Source organism: Pseudorasbora parva, chromosome 1, assembly GCF_024679245.1.
Source record: "Pseudorasbora parva isolate DD20220531a chromosome 1, ASM2467924v1, whole genome shotgun sequence".
NCBI lineage: Eukaryota > Metazoa > Chordata > Actinopteri > Cypriniformes > Gobionidae > Pseudorasbora > Pseudorasbora parva.
Genome location: NC_090172.1, coordinates 47,728,088 through 47,748,439, shown reverse-complemented (window position 1 = coordinate 47,748,439; position 20,352 = coordinate 47,728,088). Strand labels below are relative to the sequence as shown.

The following is a 20,352-nucleotide window of genomic DNA, read 5'->3' as shown; positions in this document are numbered from 1 at the left end:
GACTCCCCCTGTTAAGTCTTGATTCACCCCAAACCTGCTTCCCTTACTGTCTTAAAAGTAAAAAAAAGATTACTTTGATTTTAGATTAGATTTTACTTTTAAGACAAAGTAAACCTGCTTTGTCAACTGTCTGTACTGGAACACCGTAGAATCTAATTGAATTGTGTGTTGTATTGTCACTTGTTCTGGGCATTAGTTGGTATGGTAGATGAATGCCGCTATGAGGTATAAAACAATCGTATCTGAACAATCTGAATGAAAAATAAAAAAATATCCACTTACAAGTCAGCAGTTTTGAGCTTCTTAAGGAGTGTTTATTTAATGTCTTCTCCTGCCATCTAGTGGAGAACACCTAGCTTCAGTGACAATGGAGGAAGACTGATTGGCATTTCCTTCTCTCTATCATAAAAGATATCTCAATTTTAAAGTTGTTTTATTGTTTTGAAATGATCTAATATAATAGAGATCATCAAGACAGGTCATATATCTCTTGATAATCTTTTCAATTGTTCAGTTTCATGTATACATGAGCAGTAATAATATATTATGTATTTAGCATCAATTTAATGTAACCTTAGCCTATATGTATTTTTATATAACATAATTTTGACACTGTTCTTTTATGTTCTCCCTGTTTTCCTGGAAGGTCTGTTTATGATGGACAGGAACATGGACTCTTCATGGAGAAACTGGAGGGGCGGATCCGCAACCATGACCGTGAAATTGAGAAGATGTGCAACCATCACTTCCAGGGCTTTGTGGACTCCATTACTGAGCTGCTCAAAGTGCGCGGGGAAGCCCAGAAACTCAAGGTACAGAAAGGATGATGAGGGTTTGAGGGAATCCTAAAAAAACAGAGAGAAGAAATGAGAGAAGTATTATTATAGGGCTAAACTGAAACGATTTGAACCACTTATGTGTCATATGCCATTAAAATCTAGACACATAGAGTTCCTTTCTGTTTTACTTTGTGTTTTACTCACTCTCAGATAAATGGTTGTCTTCTCTTTCTCAGGGTCAGGTGACTGAGACAAATCAGAAGCTACAAAATGATGGCAAGGAGGTGTGTATCCTGCTCGCTTAGTTTAGTCTCTGATTCAGAACATGTAACATTAAAGTGACTTATATCAGTAACAAACATTAATGAAGAAAGTGGTTACCTCCCTGTAGCTCCTGACATCAATGGATGAACTGAGACAGTGCCGTTTGCAGCAGAGGAATATCGCCACCACCATTGACAAACTCACACACTGCTTACCAGGTACAAACATCAGACCTCTGTCTGAGCTTGTTCAATTTTTACTATTTGTTATATTAACACTACCATTCAAAAGCTTGGGGTCTTTGACAGTGAAGATATTTGTAATGTTACTAAAGATTTCTATTTCAAATATATGCAGTTCTTTTGAACTTTCTATTCATCAAAGCATCCTGAAAAAAGTATCACTGTTTACCAAAAATTAATAAGCAGTAACTCTGTTTTCAACTGTGATTTAATCATAAATATATTAAAACAGAAAACAGTTATTAAAAATTGTAATAATATTTAACATTTATAAAAAATCTTACCCACCCTAAACTTTTAAACTTTTGTGTGGTTTTTTTTGTGCTTGGAAGCTCACATGCTGTGCTCTTGACTGTTTTCCCACAATTCCACATGCTTTTTCCTTGCAGTGTTGGAGATGTACAGCAAACTGCAGGAACAGATGAAGGCTAAAAGGTATGATGTTTATTCAGATGCCTTTTTTGTGTGTATGCTGCACACAAAAATACCACATGCGCACTAGGTGGCAGTAGAGGTAAAGCTTAAACCGTTCAGTTCTCACACTTTTTAACACCTTTACTTTAAAAAAAGTACATTTGAGAACAGGACATTCTCAGCTAGGAAAGAGAGAGCAAGGTGTTGATGATTTTAACAGGACCGTGATCACTGGAGTATCTCACCCAGTCTGATGTGTCTGTGACCAGACAGAGAGAAAGACTTTTTCAGATGTCTGAGATGTCCAAAGCAGCATTTGGCAGCTGTCAGAAGTCATAGACACAGAGGACACATTTGGACAGGATTTTCTTAGTTTTAGCAGCTGCATACATTGAACCATCCCAAATCTCAGCATTATCAGACATCTTTTCTTATTTATGGGATTTTTCAGGACAGTAGACATCTGACAGGAAGGTGGAGGGAGAGGGGGAACTGGGTGGAGATGTTACAGGATTTTAATCTGCGTCCTCATGAGCGCACAGCTCTTATATGGAAGCACGTTGCAACCCTCAGGGGGGGCATAAGAGGGGGAAAAAATATTTTACAAAATATAATAAAACTGTTAATAAAGTTTAAGGGGTCATGAATTTAAAGATTTAAAAAAAATGTATACTGTTGTCTGAGGTCAACTTATGACGTTTGTATTGTTTTTACATTTAAAAACATCATAATAAATAAGTCATAGGCTATTTTCTACACTGGTTTGTAACTTCTCTCATGGAACGCTCTGTTTTTATGGAAGACTTGGAAGTAAATGCCCACTGCTATGATTGTATAAGCATTGCATATTATAATGAGCTTCTGCTCCCCTGTGAGTACACGTGAGGGAACATTTTGAAAGCGTGTGGAAAAACGGCAACTGAAATGATTTGCCCAGAGGGCTCGCAAAATGTCTTTATCAAACAAACACAATGATTTATCTCTGTCATCCCCCCGCAATTAATTGGAATGTTATTTTTTTATTTTATTACTTGGCCCGCCTGATTGGTGGATATGACCAAGAACCCTGCATCACACACGCATACGCCTCACTGCAGAGATGATCAACATGATCAAATCTTCACCAATTATAATTTTCCTTCAAATATCACATCAATAGAGTGAACAATGCACATCAAGAAATTAATGTTCTTTCACTATTTAAGATAGCCGGTGATGCGTTTTTGTTCTGGAAAACATAGAGCCCTGGGACGTTGGGCTTTACAAGCCCTGGCCCATACATGTCCGAGTCTGATCATGAATCGCAGCACAATGACCAACAACCAACAAAACTCAAGGGAAAGTTGATTCCTCAATTCATGACCCCTTTAATTTGAATGGAAAATGCTTATATATTTATCATTACTCTAGTAGTGGGTAGAAAAGATACACTTAATAGATAACCAATATATAAATAAATTGCTTCAATACATCAAAAGTATTTAATTGTAATTAAATTTGCTTTTTTTATTTTTTTATCCTTACAATATAATTTTTTTTTTTTAATAAAAAAGAAAATATATAGCTGCTTTTATATTTTAGAAAGGGGGTTCCCTAACAAGCGGATCTTTATATTTGGAACCCCTGAAAAAGCTAGTCCACCCAAATTCTATTTGAAAGTGCCACTCTAAATGTTTTTGAAGCATTGGTCTTGCTGTCTTGTCGTGTCCTTTGTGTGACCTGAAGTTCTGCAGGGGCCTGCAACTTTTCCATCCATTTTGTTTTTTTATTTATCTCTGCTCTCCGTGTTTCCCTGTCTCTCTCGTGTGCTTGGTTTTGCCATTAGCCTGAAGGTAGCGGCAGGGTCGGCCAAGAGAGACTCTCTCCCCGGCGTCGGGTCTGCTGTGTAATGTTGCGTGACTGTGATGCTGTATTGAGTGTGTGTGTGTGATGAGCATAGCTCATCTCTGAGATCATCTTGATTGCGTTAAATTGTTATCATGCTGAGATCTAAGTCTTTAACATGTGCAAGGCTCCAAAATTAGGATGTCCTGGAGAGAGCTTTGAGAGTTTTGGGTCAGTTGACGAGACTGTCATTTGCCTTTCAGTTTGGAATAAAAAGTAGAAAAAGTTTAATGCATGCATGTATGAAAAATTAAAAAAGGATTAAAAAATTTAAAAAAGCAACTATAAATTATATTTTTAATTTATACATTTTTAATTTCTTCATATTAAATAGTTTTATTTTTATTTTTGAGGAAAACTTGCATTTGTGCTCATTAATAGAGGGAAGGTTTTTGAAATAGCAGATATATGCAACATTTCCTGTATCCATAATTTCTGACCCTGTCATATGCTACCCAGATACTACCCAGCTTTACGAACTCTGGAACAGTTGGAGGAGAGATGTTTGCCTCAAGCAGGATCGTATCGTTTCTGCACCATCATGGCAGAGAATATCCCACGCCTGCGCACGCTCATCAGAGACGTCTCCATGTCTGACCTCAAAGACTTCCTGGAGAGCATCCGCAAGCATTCGGATAAGATCGGAGAGACTGCCATGAAACAGGTGTGTGTGCTTGAGAGAGAGAGAGCGAACGAGCGCTCGTGTCTGAATAATGCCTGGAGGTGTATCCAAACTATTTTTTGACAGCTGCCTCATATGCTCACCTCTGACCTGAAAGTCACAGCTGCGTTTCAATGTGAGGTCTCAGAGGGAAGGACGAGGGCCTTGTTCTTCAGTAGTTTAATGTGCTTTTCCCCATTTTTCCTTTCATCTTATCTCTGACCATCTAGTCTGGAGGAAAGAGAGCCACCAATCTGTTCTGAATCAAAGATCATTTTAGGTCACTTTTGTTTATGCCAGAGGAGTCGTGGAACACTGTGTATGGACGCTGCGTCAAGGACAGTGCACGGAGAAGACTCAGGGAACACATATGAGAGAAATTGAGTGGATTTTTTTTGTTGGAATGCAGAAAAGTCCTCTGCTTTCTTTTACAGTTATTAGACCAAGATGGGGTGAGGAGTGCATTAGAATATGAAACGCCAAGTAGACATTAAGTTCTCCCAAGCACCATACAAATCTGGCCTCACATTTTCCCCTCTCTTTAACATATTTTTATTTACTTTCTAACTTGTTCTTATTCACAGAGGAGCAAAACTGATCAGGATAGATGTTATTGTGCAAAAGCTCCTTTGGAGATTTTTTCAAAGGCATCACTGTTGCCCATACATACTCAGTTAGGGGCATTTCTATATTTAGAAGTATAAGTGTAAATGTGATTGCTTGAAGAGCTTTTTCGTAGATATTTTTTAATAAAGATCTAGGATTCCCACTGTCAAGAATTAGCTGTTGATATGAGAATTATATAACCAGCATATATATACTTTTGTAATCCTTAATGCAGTAAATCACAAACACACAAACAAAATTAATGAGGTTTTTGACTGTTGTTAGGACAGTAGTGGAACTTGGTGAGGTGGAGAGATCAGTGGTGGATCAGTGTCATAGATACTTGTCCCATAAGCAATCACTTAGAACACCCTAACGTCATTAAGTATAATTTTGCAGTCCTCACCATCACATTGTCTTCAGAAAGTTCTCCACTCTTCTAATCACTTCCAGTTCCTCTCAATACGGATCGGTTGCTGATCCTAATTAAGAAACAGTGGAGAGCAAAAGTAGCCAAAAAGTTGTCATGAAAAAGACCAAAGCCATGCGTGTGTGTGTGTGTGTGTGCGCGCATGTGATGGTGTGCTAGAACGTGTTCTTTTTTTACTGTGAAACTTTTTTAGTTTTAGTTCACCCCGACACTTTCAAGAATACAAACGTAGCGAAACTACTAACTTAATATTTATCCGTAATTCAAAGTTAATTCAGTTTTTTTCTCCAAAGAGCGTATAGCTTTTCCAGGTGTAGCGCGCAACCCTACATGGCTGGTTTTTATGTCACGTTTTATCGTGCATGCAGCTTTACAATCAAGCAAGCTGAGGAGCTCTCCTAAATGGTCATTTCTCTTATGTGACGCATTGGAAATTTGATCTTTTTCTTTTTGTGGTGGTTTACATTTTAAATGATTCAAGAAACCATTCACCCATTTGAGTCGCATTGTAGAAGTATGGCATTTTAGGTTGTTTTGTTCATTGAAATATTAAGTTAAATCAATGCTGCTGATGTTTCCAGCTAAATTCTATAAGTTAAGATGCATTATATTTTTAAGGAGAGGGCAAATTTTAACATAAACCCATTTCAATATATTTTTTTATGAAATGTTAAATTATGTAGTTTTATTTTTAAAGACAGATATTTTCCCCCCAGCTTCAGTGTAATAATGTATGTGGCTGCTTTTTTGCTTCTGGGACTAGTTTTGTAATTTAGTTTTTTTCAATAGAAGCTTTACTGTAATTTAATCACTTTTAATTTTAGAGTAGCTTGTAGCTTGGAAAGCTAGAGTTTCAAAGTTACTTCAATAACACTGGTTCTTGGAAAGTTAATTTTGTCTCTGACGACGTTGAAGAAGAGAAGTTGGACAATGAAACAATATGTGTATTCATCCAGGTAGGCAGAACTGAGTTAGATGTGTATTCTACCAGCAGGTTTTAATGCATTCGCTGTCTGACATGAGCAAATGCATGTGGACACCATGAGTTGTAATCAGAGATACCCATTTCTTCTGTTGCTGGTCTGCTTCCAGTTGCCCCAGCCCAGCCTTTCGTTCCACTTTGTCCCTTTCCCCCTCTCCTCATCAGCCTGTACCCTTGTCCGTAGTTTGAACAAACTGTTGGCTCCTGAAGCTCCTGAACTTGGTGAGTTTCCACCGGTCCAATCTGGAAGATGGGACTGTTTGGTTTGAACTCTCTGTTGGTCTGCTTTGAGTCTGATCGTCTGCTTTGTTTATCAAAGAGCACACACGTTTATTAGATTGCGTTATAATTCATTGGGTTAAGTTACTCATTTCACATGAATTTATCCATAAATGTAAAGTTTATACTTTTTCTATTTTGGTTTGGTAGGTATTATTACATTAGTGGAATATATATTTTGCAATCAGAAACAGGGCTGTAAATGCAGTTGTGCCCTATATGCAGACACAAAGCAATAATGCATCCTTGCATTTGTCATAAATGCTTGTATCTCAAATCACTTATTCATATATATTGGTGAACTACACCTCCTGGTGTAGTTGGTCATCTGTATTCAGTATTGGGATTTATTGAAGGGATTCTGGGAATAGAGAAGAAGGGAATCATGTAACAGGGTGAAAGGTAGATTGCACAAGATGAAGTCAAATTGGGAACAATAAGTGAATATCCCTCTTTTTGTCTGTAAATTTCTACTGACCGTAACAAAACCCCATAGAGGATGCAGATGCGCAAATATGTTCTTGTGCCATTTTAAACCATTTACATAAGCTGTAAGGATTAATCCCTGTGTGTAATATTGGTTGGATGTAAGGTGGACAAGATTGCCAAAAAGATAATGAAACACACTGGCTCATGTGATTTTGGTTATGTGTTTTCTTGGGTGCCTGTCCTACCCTTCCAGTGGCCTCTGGCGTAGAACAGCTAATTGTACTGAACGGTGTTCAAACTCTTGAACCACACGATTTGCAGCATGCACAACCACCCAGACAAATGCACACACACTTATGTCAACATCACCATGTGGTGTCCTAACCATGCGCGGCTGTTCGGGTTCAAAACGTGGTTAACTGCTCTTCCTCCCACCCTAGCGTCTTCTCATCTTCCATCATCTCCTATCACAAACTTCCTTTTGACCCAGATTCTGCTCATCCATGTCTGACCCGATCTTGGCCACTAGCTTCAGCTACTGCTTAAGTCTCTGAGACGATCCTTGATCCGCGGCACGACTGGAGCTGATCTTCAGCGACTAACTTTTGGGAACACACTGTTTGAATGAATCTTCCCTAGAGCCTGACTTTGTATCCCCAGGTTTATCTTCCAGTTGAAGAGAGAAAGGAAGTGTGTTTTAAAAGTATTGGTGGAAACTAAAATGGAACATTTTGAAAAGAAAATCGTTTTTATTTTTTTTTTATTTTTTTTACTTTGGTATTTGATAAGGTAGTCTCGATTAGCCAGACCTTCAGACTGAAGGCAGAAGGTCTGGATTCTGTCGCAGCTTTCATTGGTCAAGGACAGCCAAAGAGGTGTAACGCAACCAATCACAGTTTGTTTAAGGTTGTTTGAACGTTATACAATTTTACTGCAACAGTGGAGCCGCAAAATTCACATATGTTTAAAAATCCGTCGTTTCTTTGTTCCTGGCAACCGGTTATTTGCGCAGTTGTAAACACAACAGCTTTTTTCTTCCACGAGGGAGTTTGGCGTCTCGGCATTTGTTTCCAGGCGGACCATTAAAGAAAGCAACTCAAACATCTCAGTCATCCTGTACAATTCAACCAATCAGATGACGACTTTGATACTCCTGAAGTGTTTCTAGATATGTGTGCCACATGCATCAGCATTCAGCCAGCGGTCCGTGGGCATGATACCTGAGGCTGAGACCATTACTAAAGTAATGCTAATTGTTAAAACCACAAATACCAACACTTTTGCATTGTGTAAGCAGGTTTTTGCATCATTTACTTTTTTCTTCAGAAAATGTTAACATTTCCCCCCTTAATTCTTGGCTTGTAAACCAGCCCAATCACTTTTAATCTCATGTCTGTTTTCCCTTTTTCCAGCAGTCAGTGCTGTCCATTATGTAGTACCATTTGCATCCAGCAGGTGACAGCAGAGGTCATCCCAGATTCTGCACATCTCCGCAACTCTGTAACATCTCCCGCAGAAGTGGAATGTTGGTGTAGAGTTAAACCAATATTCAAACTCTAGTAACCTTTGAACAAAGTGACCGTCCAGCCGGCACTTGCCAAAGCCTCACATTCCTCCTATTAAAGTTTGTTTTCTTGCATGTCTTTGAATCCTGTAAGATTTGTCTTCTTGGCGCGCGTTCACGTGCATGTGTGTTTTGGCTGTAACCCGGCACGTGCTGATTAGAGCAAAGCTATGGAGTTGTTCCTCAAAAGTAAACCAAGTGAACGATAAATCAAGCTCTAATGTCACCTTGCACAAGCTTTCTGTTAACTCGGAGAATCAATCTGTAACACTCTCTTATTCTTGATTGCTGACACAGACGCTGGCTCCTGGTTCTGACCTGCGACTTCTTGCTAGCAGATGTGACTGCTCTGCTTACATGTTGGCGCTCGTTGTGGCCTTTTTGCAGCTTCAGTAGTGGTTTCTGCTGTTAAATACAGAAGGGTGCCGTCGCTCTCTCTACTTTTTTGTGGGTTTCTGTTCCAGTGGTTTTGTGGTCGAGTGACGCTGGAGACATTTTGACTGTAGAAGCTGGAGAAGAATGGATCTGTTGCCCTTTGCTGACTGATGAAGAACAGAGCGCATTTTCCTCCCATCTTTTAAATTTCTCTTCTGTTCAGGATTTTCTTTTTTTTTCTTTTTTGACCCTGTATTTGCCCACTTCTTATTCGTTTTTGCCCATCAATCTCTGCATATTATGGTCACATTGTTAATGTTGTATGGAGAAATACTTGAGGTTTCCACATTCTTTAGGCTGACGTCACAAGACAGATGCCATCACCACCACCGCCAAATACCTTTGGGCAATAAATCGGTTGTTTCAGGGTAAGACCCTCAACCTCAAGTGGATCCACTTCCCTTTCCACAGCAGAGATTGCTTCTCTTAAGCTTTGGATGTCTCTCATTCCCTCCTTCCCGCTCCATTCTTCCATCCCCGACTCCAGAGGAGCGAGAAAGCTCACGAGCGAACCACTAATAACAGAAGGCTATTTGTCTAGGGGCTCTGTGATCCAGACTTGCAGACTGGTTCTTATTCCACTGGAAATTAGGCCCAGTCTCTGCGAGCCTGTGATTGTTTTAATTCCACTAACAAATGATCTGAAAATAAATATATTGGGAGATCCAGTGCTGTAATAATGGCTCCATTGTAAGCTGTGGAGCACAGAGAGTCTGTGTGTATGTTGAGTATAGAGCAGTAGTTAGTCAAAGATTTTGTTATAGACCTCAAGTTTGAATTTGAATCTTACTTTTCTTTTGAACCCCCCCCCCCCATTCCCCTTTTTGTTCTGTCAGTCACTTCTATTTCATAGCCTAATTTTATTTCAGTTTTGTTACATTTTACTCCTCTTTGTGTTTTTTCTCTGAAGGAGCATGTTTGTACAGTGAAATGACAAATGTTTCCATCATCTTCAGAAAAATGTCTTCTGCTTTGTATATTAGGGAGAGGTTGGTTATATCTAGGTATTTTGAAATCATCACCTTTTACCAAACACTATTGTTTGCCACAATCAAATGAATGTTAAAAACTTTGGTCAGGACTGTTAGTAAATTATGCAGCTGAATGATTGAAACAGTGTTTGGGCAACCTGCTGAAAATAGCCCTGTTTTAGCAGTCCTGGCTTCTTAAAGGTAGGGTAGGCAATTTCAGAAAGGCTAGCAATAGCAAGCTAGCTTTGAAAGTATTAGATCACACCCTCCATTCTGAGCACTTCTCAAAGCTATACCACCTCCAAAACACATGAAGGCATGCAGCCAGAGCAGAGCCTGCAAAGTGTCAGGAGAGATGGCGTTACATTGCCTCATGTCTCAAAGCACATAACAACTTACTCTGCCCTGACTTGTACCACCTGACTGCTACAGATTCTGTTATGTGTTGATAGTGTTGCCATAGAAATGCATAAATCTGATTCGGCTCCGGGTAGAAATTCACAGGTTTCCATCTTGCAATTACGGTAGTTTTGGAGTGAACGCTGTATAAGCTTGTTGTTTTGGTTCAGGAGGAATTGTAAAAGGTGACTGCAGTTTGTTTGAGGCGCTCTTGTGACTGTCTGATAGCCTTGATGCTGATGACATTTGATGCTTGATGCTTCGGCCGAATGCAACGATTGGACACATTTTTTTTGGTCCTGAGACTTCCAAAGAAGATATGTAAAATGTTTAAATATTTAGACCACATCTATTATCGATTGTTACTAGGATATGAATAGAGTTTCAACCAGTATAATAAAAGTGTTTATGAGAAACATTGCCTAACCGACCTTAAAGGTGGGGTAAGTACTTTCTGGTGAATATCCATCACAAACCATTCTTGTGAACAACTCGATAGAACACGAGCCGATAGTTCAACTAACGAACATATTACAATTATGACAAGATTAGCGTTATAGAGATCACAAAACACAAACTGTTCTCATGAACAACTTGATAGTACACAAGCTTGATAGTCCAGCTAACAAAATTATTACAATTATGACTGGAAGGGTTATGTAGATCATGAAAAGAGGAAATAAACATATATTAGGAGTATTGTACCTTACTTGTCGGGCACATTTTGTAAACTGACGCTTGAAACAGACAGTGAGATTTAAATGCTCCATACGGTGTTGAAATGAATGGGTCTTTATCATCCCTGAAGTGAGCCACAAAACGATCACAAATGAACAAACAAGTGAACATGACAAAGGAGCATATACAAGCAAAAGCCAGCATAATTAGTTCTCAGCTAATGTACATTGTGTGTCAAGTGTTTTAAATAATGACTTGCACTAATCGCTCTCTTCGCACCATCATTTTTAGACAAGCCCCTTGCCTGATTGGGTACAAGTTTGTTATTGGACTCGGTCCGAGCCCATTTGTAAAACAGTTTTGAAAAAAGACCCACTTACCCCACCTTTAAAATTTTCATTGTTTTTACTCCAGAGGAATATTCTTTAAAAAAATGAATAAAATGTACCAGGACTGTGTAGGTTGTTTTGTGCAGAAATGGACTATATAGCCCATGAAGCAAATTACTTAACCCTTGTGAATCAATTAAAAAAAGTTACACATGGGACCACAGAGGACAAAAATGTCATAAAACGTTCATATTGGGAGTACAGACTTAAATTTGGTGTCATTTTAAAGAAGACCCATGGCAGATTATCAAATCCATGGCTTTATATGCACAAACTGAAAACAGGAATAAAGTGAGTATTTGCTTTATACGCCAAACCTGAAAAAATGCCACCATCTGGTAAAAAAATAGTAAAATTTTAAATTTTGAACCTTTGCCAACAGAACAAAAATTGCTATTTTTAATCCTAGCCATTTAACAATAAAACGATGCAATTTTAAATGGTTCCAATGGGGACATTTTTGCCCACATGCGCTGAGAGGAAGGATTTTTTTTTTTTTTAAAGGAAATGGGGGTGAAATATTAAAAATATACACCTGTGGCAAATTTTATGCAAAAAAAAAAAAAATATATGCATTTATTTTTTTTATGCAAAAAAAAAAAAAAAAAAAAAAAAACAGCCGAAAAAGTAAAAAATGTCCATAAGGATGCACAATGATGTAAAACTACGGATGTATAGATATTATTTGTAAGTATAAAATTCAATCTGTTTGAGGTGGTGAATTTTTTTTTATACAGAAAAAGCAAAAATAAACTTTTATTGATTAAACTATATTGTCCTCTAAAGTGGACATTTTAGGTTTGACTTCTCATATACATACAATGCACAATAACATACATTTTAAATATAGTAATTCAACTAAAAATACAACACAAATACATAAAAATAATAATTGCAAAATAATTAAATATTTAAGTTGTTTGAGATTTGTAGACAGATTTGATTTACATCATTTGCAATGCTTCATGGGAGCGGGAGTATGTGGGAATTTCTACAAAAGCATAAGTCATATCTTAACAATTTCAAAGCTCATGCTAAGTGGATGGGATTTTTACTTCTGTTGCACTCTATTCACAATTACAAATATTTATGTAGGGAATAAGTGCTGTACAACATAATTGCATAACATCTTAACAAATAATGAGCTTTTTTCATTTAATTTTTTCTAAAGGAATAATCTTTTTCCTTTCTTATTTGGTCTGTTCCTTCATTGCATTAACAAAGTCACATTCTTGTTTAAATCCTGACATTGCAGTTGTGGCTTTTAATAATAGAGCCCTTCAGCTACTGAAGGAAAGGATTTTTTGCAGTGTTTGTTTGTTTCTTTTTGTTTGCAATCCCGTACCCCATCACTCTGACGCTAATGCGTCTACTTAAGATGAGAGTACCGAACTGGATGAGTGGGACGTAACAGCCAAAGAAGCACAATAGACAACACACTACTGTAGCCTGCTGCGTCCGATACACCCTCGCTATGACGCACATACCTCTACTAGAGATTAGAAGAGGACTAGAACTTCAGACATGTCTAAAGAAATAAGTGGAGCACAATTCTATGATGAATACAATGACAATGCTCAATCTTTACATAGCCCAATTAGTGCACTTAGACCTTCTAGTTCTCAGAGAATAATCAGAATAAACAGTTTTTGTGGAAAATCAAGCAGCCACAACATCCACCTTGCACAAAATTCTTTTGTCCTCTTGGTGTTGAAAGTTTTCTCTCTGTTCCCGTTTTGCTTTTTGTCTATAAAGAAGCCCTTAAAGAGACTGGATTTAAATGTTCACAACATTTTCAGTAATGAAGTCCTTTAATTCTAATGCTCTTAAAGGGAAGAAATTCTTGAGTTGCAAAGGTCTCTTCTTGTGCCACTGTCCGATACATCCTCGCTATGACGCACAACTCCTAGAGAGCTCAATCTTTGCGTAGTCCAATAAGTGCATTTGGACCTTCCTTTTTGTGGAGCCACCATGCAGACAACATCCCCCTTTGTATCCTATTGTTGCTGATTAGTTTCTGTTCTCTTGTTCTCATGATGTTTTGGAGTTATGGAATTTTCTCTCCGTTCCCTTTTTGTTTCGTTTTTTCTTTAATAAAGAAGCAGTTTTTTGTTGTCTGATTCAAGAGCCCTCCATGCCCGAATCTTGCTCCCCCCTAAATAACTTGAGAGGTCTGTAAGGAGAAGGTTGCACGAGCATTGAACTTAGTCTTGACGTCAGACGTTGTTAGTTAAAGAAAAGTGTTCTATTGAGGAAATCTCATCTGAACTGCTTATGGGAAATCCTTTTTCACAGGTGCCTTTTCCTTTGTTGGTACTAATGGGAAAATGCGTACTTTGTCAGTATGTAGCACAGTATCACTATTGAGTTAGAATGCCACAGGGAAAATGATTGACATAAGTTCAGTCTTTGTTCCTTCTTGAATACATGTGGGATACTTGGGGGTAGTCTCTCTCTCTCTCTCTCTCTCTCTCTCTCTCTCTCTCTCTCTCTCTCTCTCTCTCTCTCTCTCTCTCTCTCTCTCTCTCTCTCTCTCTCTCTCTCTCTCTCTCTCTCTCTCTCTCTCTCTCTCTCTCTCTCTCTCTCTCTCTCCCCCCCCCCCCCCTTCTCCCCCATGGTTTATTGGATTGGCTGTATAATTTTAGTTTTTCGTTGTTATAGAATTAAGTATTTTAAAGTAGTTTTGCAGAAATTGGTATCATCACTAGAAAAAAAAACACCTTTTTATTTAGATTCAGTGTCTTTTTATTTGAAACTTAATTTAAAATGTATTAAAATTAGACTTGGATTCTTTTAAAAACCCAACAAATGTTATCTGTCCATTCTATACAAGTCCAAGAAGTCCTTCCGTATGTTAATGTTCAGTGCTGCTGTGTGTTTGTTTTCCAGGCGCAGGTGCAGATCGCTCGTGACAATGCCGTGACATCACAGCAGAGGTCCGCAAGTGGACGGAGGATATGGAAGGAGGCGTGCGCAGACACAGAGGTGGACAGAACTGAAAACAACCCTTTCATGGAACAGGATTCTGGGATATTGGATGTGGAGGATGAAGAGGAAGAGGTGAGGAAGGAAAGATTTACCTCAGCAGTCAAGCATTTCAATTCATTTTAAGCTTTTAGCAAGATGTTTTTAGTCTATTTTTGTATACAGGCACTTTATGAACCCAGGAAAAGAGAATTCTTTATTTTAAATATGACTGGGTATTATTCTCTGGTTCTGATTGCTATTAGTGATTCCGCTAACAATTCTTTGAATAGGTTTAGGATGGATATATGTTTTTATAAAAAACAAACAAACTCATAACATTTTTCTACATGCTTTCAAATGAGCAACCAGCCCCAACACACTGATGGTTCTTGGTTAATTCAGTAACTACTCCTACTGATTCAGTCTTTTTATCAATAACCAACTTATATCTGGAAACCGCTGTAACAGTTTTTTAGTACACTGTTCTGTCCACATTGAAAATCATTTTTTTCATGATTTAAAAATAAAAATGAAAACTTTTTTTTAATGGAACCATTTCTGAATATTGACTCTAACTCCCAGTTTCACTGTCTCCGTTTCCATCCCTCTCCATCAGTCCCTTTCTCCTCCTTTACTTTAATATCCCCATGGACTTGCTGTTGGGCCGCTTGCCCAGTCCAGGATCTCCTCCCTTTCTTAATGGAGCGTCTCAGCTCTGCAGTCGTTTAGTGTCATTAGGGCTGCCCTGCTCCTCTGAGGCAGCAATGTGAGACGTGTGGAGCATGCAAGACGTGCTCCCCAGCTGTAGCTACCAGCATGGAGCGAAAAGATGATCCTCACTTAGTTCCTGGGAGACAAATTAGGCTGACACAGTCAAGACAGTCAGCGTTCGTTCTGCAGTTCACGTTGATTTTATTTTGACATGCTCAGATGAGCGTTGTTTGTGCCGTGTGACTACTTCGCTTGTTTTGACATAGTGTTTTCCCTGGCTCCAACTGAAACGACGCAAGATTGACACTTGCTGTGTTTGTACCAAAGCACTGGTGAAGGACTTTTGTTTTCTTTTTGCGTTATGCTAAGCTGAAACTTTCGTATCAAAGCAGCTAACAACATGTACTTGTTAAATAAACATTAATGTAATTTTTGACTAAATTGTCTACATCTTTTCCCAACGTCTTATCCTATTCCATGATGGTTGCACATTAACTATGCTATTTTGAAGTCTGTTTGATCAGCATCAAAATTTCCACAATAGTTCCATAATAAGTGAAAATCTTACCTTCAACTGACCCTGGTAAGGTTAATGCTTTTTGCCCTCTTGTTTGACCTTTCCCCCTTCCCTTCCGTCCATGCTTCAATCAGTTTGTGCGTCATCATGTTTTCCTCTACTGGCTCCTGTTTGAGAAGCACTGCTTGTGCCAGGCTTTAATCTGCTTAAATCTCGGTGCTCAGGGGCTTCCTGAGAAACGGTCGTATTCAAAGATGCAGATCAGTGCCCGTTTAAAGACCCTTTGCCACCTGAGCGATGTCCCCTTGTGCTCCTTTGTCCTGTCTGTAAACTCTTTGTAGGGGAGTATGTTGGTGTCAACACGCCATCCTTGAACCGGGCAGACATTTCCAGCACTGTCCCAGTGGTGCATCAAGACCGAATTGTTTTTTCCACATTCTCTGGGTTATTGTTGGTGGTGCCACGAAGTACTCGGTTTTGAATTTCCCTGGTTGCTAATTTGTGGGCACCAGATCAAAGGTGGTATTGTTTTGTTGGCCATTTTGCACTATACTTTGGGGGGGGGAGTCTTTCCTATACTGGTAAGGTCAAGGGTGGCTCAAGTCAAAGGGAAATAAAGAGAATGTAATATTAAATCTGGATAAAAACTATTAAACTACATACATTTTTCGAGACCTTTAAATTCAAAATAATTTCTAGTTGACTTTCCCTATTTCCCTATTGGCTTACAGCTTTAGTGCTGCTTCTCTGTATAGGTGATGTGTCTCTCACTGATTTGTATTATATTGCAGATTCCTGGTGCGCAGGACTTGGTGGACTTCTCTCCTGTGTATCGCTGTTTACACATCTACACTGTATTGGTGAGTTTGCGGTCTGTTTTATTTCCGATTTGATATTTTTAATCAGAATGTGATCTTTATGTTGGCCCTCACGCTTACACATAACCCTCGCTTTGTTCCCCAAGGTCTTTTTTGGCAATGTGTAATTCTCAGGGAGAGTATGTCTTGTGTGTTTTAGCATATGTTCATGAAAATGTGTGTATATTTTAGGTTTTACACTACTGTTCAGAAGTTTGGGGCCAGTAAAAAGGATTTTCGGGGAAATAAATAAATACTTAATTTCAGCAAGAATGCATATATTTTTTTATCAAAAGTAAGTCTTGTTACAAAAAAATCCTATGTCAAATAAATATTGCTCTTTTGAACTTTCTATTCATCAAATAATCCTTAAAAAAGTATCACTGTTTCCAACTGTTTTCAATGTTGATAATAAGAAATGTTTCTAGAGCACAAAATCAGCATATGAGAATATTTAAAAAAAAAACATTGTAATAGAAAACAGTTTTTGCTTTTTGTTTTTGTTTTTACCGATTTTGCTGTTTTTTTTTTTTGTTCAAATAAGTTCAGCCTTTAGAGAGACTTCTTTTACCAACCCCAAACCTATGAATGATGATGTATACTTTTTTTTAAATTTGTTGCAGAGTATAGCTGCATGATTACGTGATTTTTTTTAAATCCCAATGGTTAAAACATACCTCAATGTGAAGGCAAAAAGAGCACTTTCACATGTGTAGTTCTTGTTGACCCTGGCAAATTACTTTCATTGTGAATGTTTAATGGCCGTAATATCTTAATAAATGTTTATAGTAGTATTTGTCAAAATAATCGCAATATTTTTTTCTAAATCATGCATCCCTACATTGATTTATATCTCTTTTTTTAATAAGTGTATCTGTTAATCCATGCTGGCAGGTCATTTTGAAACTAAGCGGCTAGCACCAGTTGTTTGTTGATGACTCTGTGGAAATACGCCAGTGGAAACGACTCCATAGTTTACCAGCAAGTTCTCCACCCAAAAGTACCCTGGAATGTTTCCTGCACAAACAAATATTTCATTTGACGCAGTCACAAGTAATGAAAAACACTTCTTAAATGCATCAGTGTTAATTTATTTACTATTAACTTGCTAGACACGTATTTATGGAGTCAAAAGTCTTTAAATTCGCTTTATTTGCTTGTAGCTTCAAAATATGATCAAGAATGTGTTGTAGGTCTACGTGTTCTGGGTGGGTATGTCTGTTTTATTTTTTTTTACACGAGTATGCACGTGTTTGTTTTCGGAGTGTACGTGCTGACAGCTCCTCATGAAGACTCTTGAATTGTTTGAGTTGGTGGAATGTCACTTTTATGACCCTTCCGGCCTGTAAATTTCATGTGCAAGCAGATGGACTGTCATTACTACAATAGTCTTTGTAATGGAAGCTGGTGAGAATGGCATGCTGGGAGTTTGGGATAGAGAGGAAGCTTTTAGAGTTCATATCTTGCCCTTTTTTTGACCAGTCCGAAGCTGCTCTGGAGACCAGGCTTAGGAGCCGTCTGAGGACGCAAAGGAAAGGGAGGAAAAGTAAAGGACGAGAGTTGTTTGAAAGTGACCAGGGAGTTATAGACGGGAGGCACACACACTGTTTTGGGGTTATAGGAAAAAAAGCAAACAAATGATTTCTTTTTAAAAGAGGAATGTTCAAGTTTTTGTTTCCTTTCCCTGGTGACCCTCGAGTCACCTCAGACCCTGGGAAATCACACTGCTTACTTATACAAAAACAATCAGAATTGCACTTTATATGTCCCTGAACGACTTTTTTGTTTTTTTTTGTTTAAACGTTCAGTGCACTCATGTACGCAGTGTTTCAATGCGCCTATGGCAGATACTTCCCATTCACTGTATATTCAGTGTCCTGAACGCCCTACAGGAAGGAAGTTGTTGAGACTGTTGTATGTTTATATGCCAATTGGCCTTAGTGTGACATCACTCCAGATAATTTAAACAAACATCATGTAAACACCGCTACGCGCTACTGTAAAGAGTGAGAGGGACAGAGAAACACGTATGAAGGGAGGGTCAAATATAGAATTTGTTTGTGACTGGTCCTGTAGATGTACAATAGTGCTTTTTTGGTTCTGCTCTGACTCCTGAGCTGGCTGCACTCCAGATAGCAGGAGACTCTGAGTGGGTTCACCTGGGTTTCCTTCATAGCAGGGGTTGTGACCCGGCCACAGTGTCCCTCAGCCCTTTTTTTGTTTTGCACGTGTGTGAGACAGTATGGCTGTGTAGGCCTGGAACTATAAGTGTGGAGCTGCTGTGGAGGGAAAGGAAGTTAAAACTCTGGTTAGAAAGTCAAGCTGAGGGATGGAAAGAACAAGGATGGTGAAAGAGAACAGGACAAGAGGGAGGTCAAAGTGCCCATTGGAGGGCACAGCCTTTTGTCAAGTTTGGCTGAAAACCTTCAATGGAAGACAATGTGTTTTAAGTTTTTCTTCATACTGCCATCAAACAATTGACATTTTTATGAATCTCAAGAAAATAAAGTTCAAACGGACAGAGGAAAAGGATTATCCCTCTGGAGTGGTGGAATTAAAAGAGAACAGCACACTGCAATAGAATAGAAAGCAGAGAAAAGAGGAAGCGTGATACTTGAGTTTAACTGTTGAAAGTGTGACCTCTCTGCCTTAAGGTCTTGCACTTACCCTACACTCTTATTGTTTTACATTTCCAGAACAGCCAAAATGAATTGACATTTTTTCTTTAAAACCAGTATGACCTCAAGTGCAGACATTGCGCTTTAGTAGTGCTACTGTGTCAGAGATCACATGCTGGTGAGTCACTTTGTGCTCTTACCCCTGTTTGCTCCATATTTCTTTTATATAATGTATTGATTGATGTAGCATAGACATGAAATTTGTACATGTATAAAAGGTGATATTTAGATGATTTATTAAAAACATTTTCTAGTATAAAAGATTATACAGTACTCTGATTTTTTTCTAGCAATCTCAAAACATCAGATAAAAACAAACAAATAATGAAAAAAAAATACTCCCAATGTTTTCCCGATATACAGTACTGTTTAACAGTTTGGGGTCAGTACAGTTTTTTAAATAACTTTGATTTAGCAAGGTTGTTTTTCAAGCATTGATCAAATGTGAAATTAATACTTTTATAATGTTATGATTTTTTTCTTCTTCAAACAAATGCTGCTCATTTAAACTGTCTGTTCATCAAAGAATCCTAAAATAAATGTTTCATGGTTTTCAAAAGAATTATTAATAATCAACATTGCTCATAATAATAAATGTTATTAGAATGATTTCTAAAGGATCATGTGACCGTAATGGTTGCTAAAAATGCGGCTTAGAAATATAAATAAAATAATATTTCATATAAAATACACTTAATATACTAAAATAAAAGTTATTTCAAATTGTAATATTTCACAGTCATGTTTTTACTGTATTTTGATCAAATATGTTACATAACACTGTAAAATGCAGCCTTGGTGAGCATCTTTCACAAACGTTCTGTTAAAACTTACCAACCCCAAAGTTTTGAACTGTACACTTTAAAAAAAAAAGTCTCCCAATTGTAAAATTTTCAAGTGACTGCTCACATCTAAATTTTTCAGCTGGCTGAATTGAAATTCTGTGAATTGATGCAATTTAATCACAGAAATTCAATTCTGCTAACTCACAAATTTAGATGTGAGCAGTCACTTGACTTGGAGACCTAAATTTTTATTTACAGTGTAGTGCTCTGTTCTGTTCTGTTCTGTTCTGTTCTGTTCTGTTCTATTCTATTCTATTCTATTCTATTCTATTCTATTCTATTCTATTCTATTCTATTCTATTCTATTCTATTCTATTCTATTCTATTCTATTCTATTCTATTCTATTCTATTCTATTCTATTCTATTCTAT

The 20,352-nt window shown here is 37.9% G+C and overlaps 1 protein-coding gene across 3 annotated transcripts in view; it reads left to right on the top strand.

Moving 5' to 3' along the window:
* Positions 1-20,352, top strand: part of exoc6b (exocyst complex component 6B) — a 123,423-nt gene that overhangs the window by 31,762 nt on the left and 71,309 nt on the right. For all 3 annotated transcript variants that reach the window (XM_067443512.1, XM_067443497.1, XM_067443506.1), the window contains exons 2-8: positions 647-812; positions 1,016-1,063; positions 1,171-1,261; positions 1,675-1,720; positions 4,043-4,247; positions 14,296-14,466; positions 16,393-16,461. In XM_067443512.1, coding sequence (XP_067299613.1) covers positions 647-812; positions 1,016-1,063; positions 1,171-1,261; positions 1,675-1,720; positions 4,043-4,247; positions 14,296-14,466; positions 16,393-16,461 — 796 coding nt within the window. The remainder of the gene's footprint in view (positions 1-646; positions 813-1,015; positions 1,064-1,170; positions 1,262-1,674; positions 1,721-4,042; positions 4,248-14,295; positions 14,467-16,392; positions 16,462-20,352) is intronic.